This window comes from Liolophura sinensis, chromosome 7 (genome assembly GCF_032854445.1).
Source record: "Liolophura sinensis isolate JHLJ2023 chromosome 7, CUHK_Ljap_v2, whole genome shotgun sequence".
Classification (NCBI taxonomy): domain Eukaryota; kingdom Metazoa; phylum Mollusca; class Polyplacophora; order Chitonida; family Chitonidae; genus Liolophura; species Liolophura sinensis.
In genome coordinates, this window is record NC_088301.1 from 10278233 (window position 1) to 10295661 (window position 17429).

Sequence of the window (17429 nt, forward strand, 5' to 3'; positions counted from 1 at the left end):
ATGTAAAATTCAAGCAAGAGATTTGGACTGTAGGAAAACGCACCAAGCATTTAGAGTGACGATCAAACTGTTGGCAGAGATGAATGGTCACATTATGCATTGCATCTGATTGGACAGTCCACCTCACATGAACAGTGGTACTATTTAGCTTCTCAGCAACCACCTGAATGGGCTTCAGAGGAGCTGTAAACAATATTGAATAAATTACTCTTAACAATGACATTCACTCCAAAGAATTATCACAGTATATTCAATGTAATGAGACACATAGATTAAATTGTCTTTTTTTTTTTGTCTTTTTGACAGCTAGTGTATGACTATGGCTGCACAGGGCACTACAAATAATACTTTACAATAAAACAATTACATTATATAGTCTAGAAAATGGTACACATTCCTAAAATATTATTTTTATCTTATTTCAGAAATGAGGATTAAATCTGTTTTAGCAGATAATGTTTCCGTTTGATTTCAACCTTGAATAAACACGGAATTCAGATATGCAAATGTATTTAATTTTCCATTTCAAACAATTAAATCCCAAACATATACCATGAATACTTAACTACATGTACGTAGTTTATACATTTACATTTTACATATAACTGTTCCAATGTAACACGAGAGCTTCATTGTAAATAAGGCATTGAACATGAAAGAGATGCATGCAAAGCCCAATTTTGATGAAACACTAAAACTCAGTGAAATTTAATCCAGTTTAAAAAACAAAAGAAAAAAAACTGAAAACAAATCCCATGATATACTTTTACATGTTTTAAAATCTCCATATTTGGGACTGGGTCTATACATTCATGGATAATATAATGGGTTTAGCATCCTTTTAAAGACTGATTGCAGTCATCTATAATAAGGATTCTGTTTACTTAAAAAAAGGTTGACAACAGTCTTCTAAAGAAACAATACAGACTTCAAAAAATGACACATCCATATACTGACCCTTTGATAGGATGACAATGCTGGATGGAACCTTTGAGAGGCCCATCTTGGTGCGCCCTTTCAGCTCCACCTCATAATCCTGGTCCCTCCTTACTCCACATAGAACTATCGTCTGATTGGCCACTGGACTCTCCACTGGGTTTGTTTGATTGAGTAATGGAGGCATCACATTCACATCAATGCTCAGCAGCTTGCCATTCTCGCTCTCCTTTGGGATTGGCTGAAATGCAAAACGGTTTCATATTATTGATACATTGTGTTTTATACTTTGTCCCCTAAATTTGAGTCCATTCCTGTCAAAATCTGGTCATTTCATAGTGAACCCAAATATCATGGAGAATGCACAATAATAATGGGTGACAAACTAAAGCAATTTCAGACATAGCTCTTTCTACATTTTTAAGCTGCTGGCCTTAAGTAAGTTTCTGACAATCAGAGGTTTACATGTTACTAGTAATTGGCATAAAAGCTTCCAAAATTTCTCTTACTATTTTAGAAACAACCAGCAAACTGTTGAATCATGAACACAATAGCCTGCATGATCCACGTTCTTCTTGCATGACACTTAAAAAACTACAACACCGTGACACACTTGAAAATTGTATATAACAAGCTTGTATCATGTATGCATCTCAGGCTGTAGATCTTAACATCAAGCAAAAAATGTGAACAGACAAGTAAAATAGCTTTTTCTTTGGACCCTTTTTCTTGTTAAGTAATAATAATAATAATAATAACACATGCAACATCTTTATTTATTGAAGGTAACTCTGTCAGTTTTGTACAAAGCTGTTCTTCCCCAGGGCATTCACAAGCAAAAACCATACACAGAAACAGTTCTACAGTGGCTCAGGTCAAACTGCTGCCCCCAAAAATGAACCGACCAGCATGTGAGACAAGGTGGTGGAAGAGGCCCATTAGCGACCCCTTCCTCCTGCTCACTAGCACCTTCTACAGTTTATACATGCATCTTCAGTGCATCTACTAAAACTACGCAGAAAACACAGTTAATTATCTAATACTGACCTTTGTGTACAGGACCAGGCTTGTTTGCCCGCTCTCACCGCAATCTGGTGAGACATCATGCATGTAGGAGCCAACGCTCAACTTCGGACTTTCACTAGGTACTGGTGACAAATGAAACAAACAATGGGACATAGGGTAACACACATCTGTCAATTCTGGCTTATCACTGGCCATGATAACTAATGGGTTATCCTAAAATAAAAAACAGGCCCCTAGCTAACGTTATTTGCGCCACGCACCGATATCCAGCCCCACGCTGCCCCCAAACATTTCTCCTCAGCGCCATGCCCCTTTTTCCAAACCCCTCGCTAGCGTTATTTGGCATGGCGCAGCCCCTAAAACTGTTGCCACGCCGCCTTTTCAAAAGCTATGTATGCGCCCCGTTTCTGTTTCTTTATTTGCCGCTTTTTTTTTTCTTCTAAGTCTGGGTCTATTCAACGTACTCCAACCGTCTTGTCTTATTGGAGAGCTCTGCAATTTCCGGAAAATCTCTACACAATGTATCAGATCTTTGTTGGCGATTTCCACAATTCGGGTGTTGTCAAAACTCTGTTTGGCCTACAGTGTTTTGTAGAAATCCCGATTCATGCAGAATTCACTCTTCCTCGTGGTGCAGTAAAGATGCCATGAAGTGAAAGGCGGGCGAAGACACGTTTTCGAGAATTAACCGAAACAGCCGATGGCTGTCATTCAATTGTAGATTTCTTTGGGAAAAGCGGAGCAGACTGTCAACCAAACCAGCCTTGGTCACCAATGAAAACAGTGTAGCCGAGCCGGAGAGGCCAGGGACAGCCGACGTTGAATCAACAACAACATATGAAATCACAATTGCCTTGGATGCTGCAACTGTTACTGCTAATGTGCCTTGTGAAACGTCAAAACCAAAAAAAATCAAAACATTCTACAAGAAAAGAGGCTGTTCTGAATCTTAATTCTGACTGGCTTATATTTAATTATGAATGGAGTGCTGAGGACAAAGCTGACATATTATATTGTGCCCTGTGTCAAAAACACAAAATATGCGCTCCAAATGGGAACAAAACATGGACAGCTCTCTCTTATAATATTAATTATTAAATTGTAGATTATTTCCTATGACTTCCTTGGATTTCCCATGACTTCCTTGGATTTCCCATGACTTCCTTGGATTTCCCATGACTTTGGCATCTCTTATGTTCTGCATAACACTACATGATTCAATCACTATATGATTCAAGTGAATAAACCTTTTCTTCAGTTTATATTTTCCTTGACAGTATTTTACTTGGAAGTGATTAAAATTTAAAAACAAAATGAAATTCAGAATTTCTGAATGTTTTGCAGTTTGAAAATGGTTATCTGTAACAGGGTGAACAGAAATATTATATTTACACATTAAATCGGCGTAATTACTCCAAATTTATCTTCAAATTTTCAGTTTTCAAATGTCATTTGATTTGACTCTACAAGAATTCCTAGATTCAACACTGACAAAATTGCTTCTCAGAGCATCTGGGATCTATAGCTTCCAGGGGCCTAGGTGGCCTTATAGCGGTGCATGCCCTTTCAGATAGCTTTTCCAGCACGCCCTTTAAAATCCTGGCTAGGGGTCTGAAATAAGTGGCTGCAAGCTCAAGCCCACCAAAAGTGGTTTTGTGCACTAAGTTGTACATATGCAAAAATAACATTGGACGATGTCATACAAATGAAGCATTCTTGAGTACGGCCAAACAAATGGTATGGGTAAAATCCCCGCAGGACACCTTTGTGAGAATCTCCACATGATGCCTTTGTGAGAGCCCCAACAGGACACTTCTGTGAGAATCTCCACAGGAAGCCTTTCTGAGAACCTCCACAAGTGGTCATTGTGAGAATCCCTACAGGTTGCTTTTTTGAGAATATCCACAGGTCGCCTTTGAGAAAATCTCCACAGGATGCCTTTGTGAGAATCCCAACAGGACATCTATGTGAGAATCTCCACAGGATGCCTTTATGAGAATCTCCACAGGTTGCCTTTAAGAGAATCTCCACAGGACGCTTTTGTGAGAATACCAAAAGGACACCTTTGTGAGAATATCCACAGGATGCCTTTGTGAGAATCTCCACAGGTCACCTTTGAGAGAATCTCCACAGGACGCCTCTGTGAGAATCCCAACAGGACACCTTTGTGAGAATCTCCACAGGACGCCTCTGTGAGAATCCCAACAGGAAAACTCTGTGAGAATATCCACAGGATGCCTTTCTGAGAATCTCCACAGGATGCCTTTGTGAGAATCCCAACAGGACACCTTTGTGAGAATCTCCACAGGATGCCTCTGTGAGAATCCCAACAGGAAACCTCTGTGAGAATATCCACAGGATGCCTTTCTGAGAATCTCCACAGGTCACCTTTGAGAGACTCTCCACAGGAAGCCTTTGTGAGAATCCCAACATCCAGATATTAATTTAAGGATTCATAAGTTTCCATATACATCCAATCAACCATGACAAACAATTAATAAAGAATTCACGAGTTTTCTTATTAAAGGAGGAGAAAACATAAAAATGATGCTAACTTCAGAAGAAACAGAGTAAAAAGTTATTGCAAAAATGATGTAAATACAAAGATAAGGACGTCTAAAATTAACATTTATGTGGTGGGTATTTCGGTCCACCTCTTGGTGCGTACTGTTGTCAAATAATAATGCTTCAAACCAGGATGTGGTGCATGCCTAACATATTTATTTCAATCTAAATTTGTTGTTAATATCTAAACACATACATTAAATCTGAATTAACATGTAGAAATAAAGTTAGACATTAAAAGTATAAAAATGAATAAAATTCTAGTTAAACATATTTGTCATGTGAAAAGACTAAATTCAAGCTCAAACTTGTCAAATAAATTGATTAGACATATGTCTCATCCTCATTTAGGACACTAACATGGAAAAAAAACATATACCAAGGGTTGGTTCCATATACCCACCATACAAGTTTTATTTTCAGATGTCCTCAAAGAAAAATAAAAAAAAATGGAAGGCCATATTTAGAAATACCTTTTCACTTTGACTTTTTATTCCATTTGACATTTAAGTTTTCTTCATTTTCAATTTAATCAACCACAAAAGGCTACCATCCCTCATTGTTACTACCATCCATAACTGTAAAAATGCACCCTCAGTGTAACTGCCATCTCTCAATGCATCAACCTTTCATCATTGTAACTACCATCCTTCACCCTAACTACCATCCTTCATTGTTACAGCCAACCCTCATTGTAACAACCAAAAATAATTGTGACTACCACCCCTCATTTTATCTACCAACCCTCATTGTAACTACCATCCTTCATTTTAACTACCACCTCTCAATGTAACTACCACCTCTCATTGTAACTACAATCCATCATTGTAACTATCATCCCTCATTGTAATTACCACCCCTCATTGTAACTACCACCTCTCAATGTAACTACCACTCCTCATTGTAACTACCATCCCTCACTGTTACAACCAACCCTCACTGATTTTGGACTGGCCATGCATAATGATTGTAAATAAACAAGTTCAGAAAAACAACTTACCATCCTCTGTTGTGATGAAATCTTTTAGCTCAGGTTTGCTCCATATGTCACTCTTGTCAAACTTTGCAGAGATATTGGCCTGGTAAGGGGTATTGGTTACCAACCCACGTATCATCAGGGAGGTTTCATTTGTCATAGATTCCTGTGGATAGAAATGTTCATTCTCTACTCCAAGTACTAATTAATGTTAACTTAGTGGGGGGAAAAAGGGTGCTTTTATCTACCTTACCACCGAGGCTAGGGAGAGCTCCACATCACACAGACAACAGAAGTCTTACTGCCTCTGCCACAGAAAGCTCTACATCACATAGACAACAGTCTTACTGCCTCTGACACAGAAAGTTCTTCCTTAAACAGACAACAGAAGTCTTACTGCCTCTGACACAGAAAGTTCTTCCTCAAACAGACAACAGAAGTTTTACTGCCTCTGCCACAGAAAGTTCTACCTCACACAGACAACAGAAGCCTTACTGCCCCTGCCACAGAAAGTTCTACCTCACAAAGACAACAGAAGCCTTACTGCCCCTGCCACAGAAAGTTCTACCTCACACAGACAACAGAAGCCTTACTGCCCCTGCCACAGAAAGTTCTACCGCACACAGACAACAGAAGGCTTCCTGCCCCTGCCACAGAAAGTTCTACCTCACACTGGCAACGAAACTCTTACTGACTCTGACACAGAAAGTTCTACCTCACACAAACAACAGAAGTCTTATTGCTCTTGCCAGAGAAAGTTCTACTGCACACAGGCAACAGAAGGCTTCCGGCCCCTGCCAGAGAAAGTTCTACCTCACACAAACAACAGAAGTCTTATTGCTCTTGCCACAGAAAGCTCTACATCACACAGACAACAGAAGTCTTACTGCCTCTGCCAGGGAAAGCTCTTCTTCACACAGACAACAGAAGTCTCATTGTCTCTGCCAGGGAAAGCTCTTCTTCACACAGACAACAGAAGTCTTACTGCACCTGCCACAGAAAGTTCTACCTCACAAAGACAACAGAAGTCTTACTGCCTCTGCCAGGGAAAGCTCTTCTTCACACAGACAACAGAAGTCTTACTGCACCTGCCACAGAAAGTTCTACCTCACAAAGACAACAGAAGTCTTACTGCCTCTGCCAGGGAAAGCTCTTCTTCACACAGACAAAAGAAGTCTTACAGCCTCTGCCAGGGAAAGTTCTACCTCACACAGACAACAGTAGTCTTATTGTCCCTGCCTGGGAAAGTATCTTCTTCACACAGACAAAAGAAGTCTTACAGTCCCTGCCGGGGAAAGCTCTTCTTCACACAGACAACAGAAGTCTTAAAGCCTCTGCTAGGGAAAGTTCTACATCACACAGAAAACAGAAGTCTTATTGTCCCTGCCGGGGAAAGCTCTTCTTCACACAGACAACAGAAGTCCCACTGCCTCTGCCAGAGAAAGTTTTTCCTCAAACAGGTAAGAGAAGGGTTACAGCCTCTGTCTGGGAGAGCTGTATGTCCCACATGCAACAGAAGTCTCACTGCCTCTGCCAGTGAAAGGTCTTCCTTAAAGAAGTCTCATTGTCTGTGCGGGGAAGAGGTCTACCTCATGATGGGTAATCTCCTTACCTTCCAGGGTTCACTCCCAACACGTCGATAAGACACTCTGTACCGCATATTTGACAGACCAGGCCACATACTCCATCTTACTTCAACCTGGCGGCTGGACTCATTAAAACATACATCGTACACGTTAGGTGCTCGTGCTAAAATAAAGAAAGATCAAAATAAATTTATTGATATATTTCACTGTTGTTGAAAGATGTCTTTCATGGCATACATGTATGCTGAAGTTCAGTGTTTAAGGTTGGAGGAAACAGAATGCCTGGAGTAAATAACTGACCTTTTGCAAGTTACTCATAAGTCACATGTGACATTCACATATGCACTCCACATTGGTGGAAGACAAAAGGTCTTCAAACTGTCACAAATAGTGAGACACAGGAATATACAAATTCCCTGTCTCAGGCCGGGTTTGAACCTGCACCTTGTGTGTCTTTATTCACTATAGACCTGGGGCCTCCTCCATCAAATTCATGAATGAAATCTTTATCTGAAGTAATTTGACATCTATTGTGACCACATCACTGAAACTTGCCGATTGCCATGGAAATCAGACAATTTCACTAAAACAGCCTAAGCTTACACCTAGTTCCCCACAACATGAACCTGCAAAACCCACCAGAACATTGCAATATTGTCACTGAATAATATCAAAAGGGGAGCCTCTCACTAATGCGGTCACTGTGAGGAAGCCAAGCTCTCTTAGCAACCTGCAGATGGTGGTAGATTTCCCAAGGGTTCTACCTAAATTCCTCCCCCCATAATGCTGACCGCTGCCATACAAGTGAAATATTCTGTTTTCAGATTTCTGTTTCTTTAATTTTGAACTGTCATCTGCGATTAGTACTTTTTACTCCACTGTTATGTGCCTGTGAAAAGTTGTTCACCACCCAAAATTGAGCATTATGCAGGAGGTAACTGCCGCGAGAGAAGCGTTTTATTCTCAGTCATGCAATCTCAGTTGCTAGAGCAGAGAAGAGTACATAAAAGTTGGGTGTTTGCCCTTGATCTAGCGTTTCTTGCTGGTCTGATGAAAATCATATCTATATGCACTAATGATCAAAGTTGGTGTGTATGAACAAATGCATTTTGTACGCCCACAATGCTGGCCGCCGTCGTATAAATGAAATTTCACTAAGAACGGCGTCAAACATAAATCAAATAAATAAATAAATCATTTTGTACATACCAACATTTCCTAAAGAATACATGTATCACTGTGAACCGACTACGCGAAGCAAAGATTGTTAAAATGTGGCGAATTTACCTTATCATACTGCCATATTAATATCACTTCAGTTCAACAGAACCTAATATCTTCATCCACAGGACACCTACCTATTGCATTGGACGGAATTACGTTAACATTCGTGTGGGCGCTTCCAAAAAGTGTGGAGGACATTTTGACATGAATCGTGTGATTCATGTCTTCCTCGAAACAAGACCTTCCTCCCGCAGTCAGCAGCGTACATTGCCCTGGGAACTTGCTTTCTGGACAATCACAGGGGAACTCTAGGGATGAGTCACAACTCCAGTTCTTCTTCTCAGTACAATGGTCATTGAAATCATCATAAAAGTACTGTGGTCTGAATAAACATCAAATACAATTAATACAGAGTTATTCTATATTTTCAATCTGCCCATATAAGTCATCATGCCCTGATGTCAGTCATTTGCTCAATATGTAGTCTTTCATTACCAAAATATTGAAACCCATTACAAACCCATTACAAACCCATTACAAAAAGTCCCCTTAAGTCCAAAAGTAATATACACATTCTGCTAATTTGAATTTTACATCTTAAATGTTCATTGAAATTCTGTATCAGTTGCCCTTAAATTCCAAAAATCTCTTCTGCTTGAGCACCAATGCTTTAGCTATGACATACATTCCGATGCCTTAAGGGTATCTGATGTCCGTCATATTAGATTTATCACTTAAACTTGGATAAATTTCTTTGTTAGTTAAACTTTTAGATACACTTAAACACGTATCACTCAAAAGCATAAAGGAGGGGATTTTTTTTGTTTATAAACTTGATTGGTGTCTTGACGCTGTACTCAAGAATATTTCTTGAGGAAACCGGGCAGAGCCCAGTGGAAACCCACGACAATCCACAGGTTAATGGAAGACCTTCCCACTTACGGCTGGAGAGGAAGCCAGCATGAGCTGGGCATGAACTCAACGGGACCGCATTGGTGGGAGGCTCCTCAGTCATTACAGGGAGGGAAAGAAAAGTTGAAAAAGATGGGCTACCGGTATAACCATTAACAGTTGGAGGTCATGAAGTAAAATTTGGCAGCTTATCCCGCAAAGTCCAAAAAACACTGTATTTCACCTGAAGTTTTGCAGTTTTCAAGTGTCACAATTCCCTTGATTCTGACTGATTCATCAACCTTATTGGGCCACTTGAAATATTTTTTTCTGAAGGTTGATGAATTTCTTATCAGACAAACTTTAAGAAACGGCATCAAAGCATCATTTTAAGGCCTTTATGTGTTTAAAAGTACATGTTTACGTATCAAATACAGCACTACTATATTAAGAAACAACTCGTCATATCAAACCTTCTCGTATTTAACCTATATCGAATGTCCCAGGTCCAGTTCACATTTTTGTTCCGCTCTGTTGGAGCTGCGACGACAGTCAAGTTCTGAGCCATATCACTCAGGACATCGTAGAAGACCTTCACATCTGGAGGCTCAGCTGGGTCTATCCGGTCAGCCAAAAGCAAACATTTGAAACTTTTAAACTATTTCAAAATTTATTTTTAGAGACAATTTTACATTACATGGATCATATAAACACTAATTAAAACTTCAATATGATCAGATGTAATGCCACCTATACTGTAGCCTGTATTTTAAACATTTTTCTGACTATTTAAATATTTTTTTAATGTACACAAGACAAAAGACAAAATCCATTCCAATATCTCATTTAAAATCAAATTAAATTTTGTATTTGCATGTACCTCCTGTTTTGATGAATGCAGGCGTATGGAGGTACATGTAACTGTCAAAAAGTTGAGAGAGTAAATACACATTTATAATATCATGAACTGCACATGACATGTGAGTTATACAAAACTGCTTTATAGCGTCATAAGTCCGAAATCAGTTTTCGTTGACGTTCACAATTTATACATGATATGCACATTACTGCCTTGAACGAGTAAATTTCCCGGATGTCGAATAGGGATTTTCTCACATATGAGGTATATGTGACAAAAGTTTCATTAATTTTGCTCCATTCCTTCAAAAGGTATCATGTTTACAAGCACTACGTGTCAATCACCTTTAGCAGATCTGTTACCTAGAAAAACTGCGTCAAGGTTACTGAGAATCAACAGGGTTCCTCCACAGGTTGTACACAATTTTCACAATTTTGAATTTAAGATTTGCACAGATAGAGCATTGACAAAAAAGTGTATGGGCAGGTGTAAGAGCAGACGGATGGACGTTGGACACCAGCTACAACGACAATACCCATATTCTTGGCCGAGGGGTAAAAAGGGCTGGATGATGACGGTGTTCATGCATAACCAATACAAGTGTACTTACAGGCGATCTGCATTTCGATATCAGCTGCCAGACAACCTGACACATAACAGAAATATGAGCCCGCATAATCCTCAGTGACATTGGCAATACGCAGCTCTTTGGTCCTGGAATCTACAACACGGGTGAGGTGATCGGGCACATTGCCCTTGAAGCAGAAGTTGATATCAGCTGAAGTGGCGTTGGGGCATTTTTCGCCCAGTGTACAGTTCCATGAGAGTGTCTCACCGATGTACCAATGGAAAATCTTGGTTGCATTGGAAGAGCCTGAAACAGAAACACTCCAGCTAACAGTAAAGACAAAAAATAATACAACCATACTTGTTTGGGGATAGGAGAGGAAACACACTTGAACAGCCACAGCCATTTTCTTTCTGATGCGGTTTGTAACTCTAAGTATGTGAAAATTCTTAGAACGCCATATGTCAGGGAAATATCAGAAACACGATGCCATGTCTCTTGTACCCATACACCTATTGCGAAAGGGCATATCAGTGTTTAATGACCTCACCACAAATAGCTGGGCCCAGTGTCAAGAAGCTCTATGTTACGAGCTTGCAACTACCATGACTATGTAAGGCCAACAGTACTGGTTGCCGTGGTTGTTAGGTGAACATAACGGTAAAAGTGCTTCCTCGAACCGGACAATGGAAACTAGAATTAGGATGTCTGCTTCCATCACCCAACATTTCCAAAAATAAAAAAAAGAAAATGTACATGAAAAGAAACAACAGGATGCCATGTTGCTTTAATAGTTTGGCTTCATATAGATTGTTTCATGGGTCATTTGTGGTGTGTATTCATTGCACTACCAGGGCCTTATCTAGAGTGATTTAGGTTCTGGAAAACGTGTGAGCCCCCAAACTGTTGGCCACTCAATCTAAGCAAGCTGCATTAAAACTAACAAGTACATTAAAGCTGTTACGTCAAATAAGAAAACACTATGAAAGTAATGCACTGAACTAATCTGACATGATCGGAAAAATTAAGCTTTGGAAACCATCTGTTTACATAATGACGAATAGCTTTGTTCAACTGCTGATATACACAGACAATGGAAACTTCACCACCTTCCAGCAGCATGTACAAATTGTAACAGTATTTACAAAAAAAGGCAACATGGAGAAAAGGCATGACAAAAATGAAAAATAATCAACAGGGTTGGAACCCCCCACTATCAAACATCATATACAATGCATCTAGAGCTGAAAACCACCACAGCGTCTTGATCGAGTTAGGCCTTAGCGATCAAGGCACCTGGTTAAGTATGTACATTTCAGGTTGCTCGACACATGCTGTACAATAACACCACTCCCATCTGGTTTGCATGGGCTCAGTTCAGTTTTGGGAGCGAACGAGGACAGAGCGCATGTAGGTGACAGGAAATGTTAGGAGACCATAAAAATATGAAATTTTGGTCTAAATAGTAATAACAGAAAGAATAAGCCGTGTTGTGTGTTGTTTTGCTATAAAAAAATCCTCAGTGCAAAGCCATTGGGTACAGTTTCGTAGCTACTCATCTGTGCAGTGTCCTAAAGCCGCGTCTCTTCCTTACGGGCATGTAAGGTCTAGACCTCAATAGAAAATGGAAACCTTGATATTTCTTTATCGGTTGAATTTTGCCTAATACGACTAACATGTTTTGGGCTCGTCATGACTCAAGATACATGTGCAGATAGACATTTTTCGCACGTTTCGCAATGGCTTTAGACTTATATTCTTGATAGCCCAGGGGTATGGGGGAATGCTGTTGGGCATATCAAATTTCAGTTTGAATTGTTGACAAAATACCCATGATGCATTGCAAACAGAGTATTGATTTATTTATTTATTTGATTGGTGTTTTACACCGTACTCAAGAATATTTCACTTAAAAGACGGCTGTCAGCATTATCGTGGGTGGAAACCGGACAGAGCCCGGGGGAAACCCACGACCATCTGCTGGTTGATGGCAGACCTTCCCACTTACGGCTGGAGAGGAAGCCAGCATGAGCTGGACTTGAACTCACAGCGACCGCGTTGGTGAGAGACTCCTGGGTCATTACGCTGCACTAGCACGCTAACCAAGTGAGCCACGGGCCCCCATAAACATCTGAACTACTGATCTGAACTTGTTTTTGCCACGATATTTACTTATGTGCTGGCAGGGTGGCCTTTCACCAATCATTTTAAATAAAAGGAAAGATATGTGCTATAATAAGTTTCATGGAAATAGGTTCAGTACTTTAGGAAAAATTGCATGGACAAAATCTGAATACATGGAAAAAACACCATTACGCCAAGTTCTTATTGGGAGTAATTATGAAAATAATTTAACCGATTGCCATTAACCTTAAGCATGCACAACTTCAGATGATAGGCAAGATGTATGGTAAGATTCGCTTGCCATTAGACTTAAGCAAGTAAGAGCAAGGTCATGCTGGCTTCCCTGCTGGTCGTATGTGGGACGGTCTGCCAGCAATCTGCGGATGGTCATGGGTTTCCTCCTGGGCTCTGCCCAGGGTTTCCTCTCATCATAATGCTGGCCGCCGTCATATAAGTGAAGTATTCTTGAATACAGCATAGAACACCAATGAAATAAATAAATAAATATAAAACAAGAAAAAAGTCCAAAAACTTGCACAATCTGGTAAAAATGAAAATAAAAGTTCTTGAATAAATAATCAGGATCTGGACAACAGTGGCTCAAAAGTGTGTCCTAAATTTGAAGAGTCTTAGTTCATAACAAGTATAGAGGATTATACCACACACAGACCTCCACACCTCCACACACACAGACCTCCACACCTCCTCCACACACACACACCTCCACACCTCCACAATACAACACACATTCATGGTCAGGTGCAAATCGAAATGTTCTCATTACTCTCTCAAGGAAACATAAAAAAGGCTACACAAATTCATCACTTAGAATAAGATACTCAGGACAAGAATACCTGAACGGAAAGGCAGATGTATCTAAATCTTTACTTACGAGTGCACGGGAGGGCACAAGTGGTAGTATTGCTACAGTCAAAGGCTTCTTCTGCGAAGATGGAGCCCAGGAATATGACCCCAAGGAAGAGTGCCAGGGCAAACACAGGCCTCATGATGACAGACTTTGCTATGGGATATGGTGGGGTGTCAGGACCAAGTTAACAACACATCTGCACCTGCGCCAGCGCCAGTCTCTCCGTACTGCTACAGTTGTGTCTAAAAAAAGTACCGTAAAATAACGTTATTAAATTATATAACATTGTCATTGCACACTGGGGTGTGCTTTTGAAAGGTTTTCCGGGAAACAGAAGTTATAGAAGCATGAAAGACTACCACCCGGTTATTTTGAGATAAATTATTTCCCACCAAATAAAAAAAAATAATAAAAAGTGATGAGTATTTATTAGAAAATTACATGTGCACTCTGAGTACTTATACTAATTTATGCGGATCGTTGTGAGCTGATATTTATGAAGATGAGACTACACAATGATGTACCCCTATGTATATCACCATGAAAGTACCAGTACTTCAGCAACTTGTATAGCTGTTTGTAGAAGAGTGACTCAAACGCAGCTGTATATCAATTTGCAAAACTTGTATTGTTACACACAGTACATCACAGCACGACATACAGTATCGTGTACACAACATTTCCCCTTTTCTTAAAGGGCGTGGTTTCAACGGGCGAATTACGAAACAACTTGTGACTTATAATAAAGTAATACACATAGCTAACTTTCAAGCTAAAAGAAAACATAACATAGTTCTTGGTCCACATCAATTTCCAAAACATGTATTGTTACACCAACTGTCCAGCCACTTGCACGACATCCCCGCTACACACGGTACATCATGTGGGTGGGGATGTTGGTAGCTTTAGCAAATTCATGCATACATGTAGTTTCAATGAATTGGCTCAGTAGCTTTGGAGATAAATGACAAGAAAGTATGGGCAATCCTGATGTATCTTAGGATGATCCACCTGTGGGTGTCACAGGCTTTTATGTATGCACAAATACGAGCTAAGACCAGTAACTATGAACACAATTCTCACCTTAATGCCCTATTCAGGCTTGATAAATAGGATTCCTACAAGATGAATAAAAAGATCGAAACAAAATGCTCATAAACCCTAAATAACCTAAAATTTAGCCCACAAAAGTGCATTTTTAGGGGTAAATGTCAAAAAAAATTTTTTTTTTTGGTGGTGGTGAAACTTGCAATTTTTCAGAAGAATATTATCCCATGTTCCAAACAAACCTCAAAACACCTTTCTAAAGTCAACAGAACTCTCAGAATCAGGTGTTATGTGAGCAACTGCCGTCAGCTTCTAAATTTAGCTTGCCACTGTTTACATATGCTGAGTTCAGGGCCGGCTGTCTGCCTCTGCCTTAGAATGTTCCAGAATACCCTCAGTTCAGGGCCTGTTTGTTTACAACAAGTGTTCAAGAATTTTCTTATTCTACAAAACTCCACCAGTCTATATACAACCTATGAAAGCAGGTCAAAGGAGGAGAAAGGAGAATTATTGAGAGTTTTGGATGCTTTCGCTGTGTATTACTTTAGTAGGCCTTTTGTGCTCAATTTTGGTGTCTTTATAGCCTCTGGCTTTGTTATATCATATCTCCACCGAGCACTTGTTCAGTCTGAACTTGGATATTTAAATTGTGCTCTTGTGCACAAAGTGCTTATTAGTACACGGACCCTGTCTGTGGAATTTTGCGTATATTTCGTCATACCCTCAGTTATACTGTGGATTTTCCCTCTTATTTGTGCATTTATGCCTGTATGGTTTTAAGCACTGTGGAGTATATGCGTCCGTTTGGACTTGACACCGTTGTACATGTAAGTACTTTAGTATTTGTATAGATACTGCTATCCTTTCTTGTTAAACTTAAGTACTTTAGTACTTGTAAAAGTTTTGTTATCTGTTCTTGTTAAACCTAATAAATTGTTGTAAAATAAAATCTGCTGGTTTTGGTTACTTTTTTGTGTGGCTAAACTGTCGTGTATTTCGAACAAGCCATCTCTTTATAATACAGACAGTTTGGGCCGTAACACAGGAAAAATGGGAAACACAGTAGGTAGGTCATGGACGAAATTTTTGGTCATTTAAGGTAGGTACATTTAGTCATAGTTCAGGTGTTACAAGGAATCTAGGGACAACGTGGTCATGTCTTACACTTAGGTGTAAAGGTTAGTTGAATTGCTGAAGGTTAGTTGAATTGCAATTCAAAATGCAATAGTTATAACTTTGATTTGGTAGCAAACTTGGTTGCAAACTTTTTGTAGCTACCAATGGTCTAGCTGCATATCAAATTTCAGAACAATCGATCAATGGTTCTTGAGAAGATTTTTGAAGGTTTCACACAAAATTAAATACGGCGGCCGAACCATGTGACCTAGAAAAAAATTGGAGAAATAGTGCCTAGTGAATGTCTGATAGATGATATGAGCAAAATTTGGGACTTGTTGAACGGTGTGGGAGATCTCCTGCTCACAAAATCGGTGAAAAAAAAAAAAATAATAATAATAATAGAAAGAAAAAACTGAACGATTACAATAGGTATCCCATTCTGAGAACAAATAAGTCAATTGAAAAATGCTGAACTTTACCTAAAATACAATGCTTTGTGAAGGTTAATTAAAAAACTTAACTGCACTGACTAATGATGAAAGACAAAAACAACCACTTCTGACAACCTTCCCTTTCTCTCTCCCAAATACCTTGACCTACTTTAAAACAGTTTGATTTCTACATAATGCTACCCTACCATACCATGCGTCAACTATATATGTATCTAGAGTTCTTGTAACAAGCACATGTAACTAGTTTAAATCCAGGAACATCTTAAATTACCTACTTTGTGTCCTGAGGGATGACACCGGAGTGTTCAGTGAACCCATCATAGAATGTCAAACCACTCACAGAAAATTCAGCAGGCCTCATTTTGAGTCTTTTAGAGGGGTCTTTTGTAGGTACATGTAACAATCAGTCTTAAATCACAAAAGGGGGACCTATAAGCCTACCTCCTAACACCTGGAATGGTTCATATTACAAATATCAGCCTCCTGGGCGTGCAGGCTTCTTGGAAAATTATCAAACCACAACTACTGGTCAAATTTTTCATAAACATTTTTCTTCAGCTTCCATTGCACAAATTACAGCATAATCACAATTATATGCAGATGAATGTAACCTAGCTACGTGCATACAATCAAAGCACAACAAATTGCAACCAGGAAGACATGCTCCACTCAGATATAAACACAATCCAGGTCACTGTAGTATTCACGCCCTGACAGAAAACACATCACCACACAAATCTCTGCAGCTAATAGCACTGAAGAGCAACCTGTATCCCCTTCAAACATGTAATGGAGTTGCCCATAACTCCACCTACTACACACAGTTTGTCATGGGGTCATATTTCACATCACAACCCTTGCACAGGAGGACATCTGGCGAATATTACAGCATGAAACTGACACATTTGTGTAGCCAGACTTTGTATACTCGGAAACATCACTTAACTAATCAATCACTTCTCGGAACGAAAGGTTTTGACATATTTAAAATTTCCATATACTTGTAGCTCTAGATTGTGACAATGCAAAAGATTATTGGTGTATAGAGGTACACATATATTACATAAACAAACATGTTCTAAAAACTATATTTAACACTTAAAATAATGTTCCCCAAGTAAACTTTAAAAAAATAAAAAACAAATATTACAGCATAGGAAAATGCCTACCTATGATTCTATTCAGTTT

The 17429-nt window shown here is 39.4% G+C and overlaps 1 protein-coding gene across 1 annotated transcript in view; it reads right to left on the reverse strand.

Annotated features, from left to right (window-relative positions):
• LOC135471355 (uncharacterized) overlaps positions 1-17429 on the reverse strand; it is a 36712-nt gene that overhangs the window by 2845 nt on the left and 16438 nt on the right. Inside the window, exons 2-10 of the mRNA XM_064750562.1 lie at positions 13648-13865; positions 10674-10937; positions 9678-9822; positions 8448-8695; positions 7116-7252; positions 5528-5669; positions 1984-2084; positions 958-1177; positions 44-183 (exon numbers count right to left, since the gene is read on the reverse strand). Of these exons, the coding sequence (XP_064606632.1) occupies positions 44-183; positions 958-1177; positions 1984-2084; positions 5528-5669; positions 7116-7252; positions 8448-8695; positions 9678-9822; positions 10674-10937; positions 13648-13762 (1512 nt within the window). The 5' untranslated portion in view covers positions 13763-13865. The remainder of the gene's footprint in view (positions 1-43; positions 184-957; positions 1178-1983; positions 2085-5527; positions 5670-7115; positions 7253-8447; positions 8696-9677; positions 9823-10673; positions 10938-13647; positions 13866-17429) is intronic.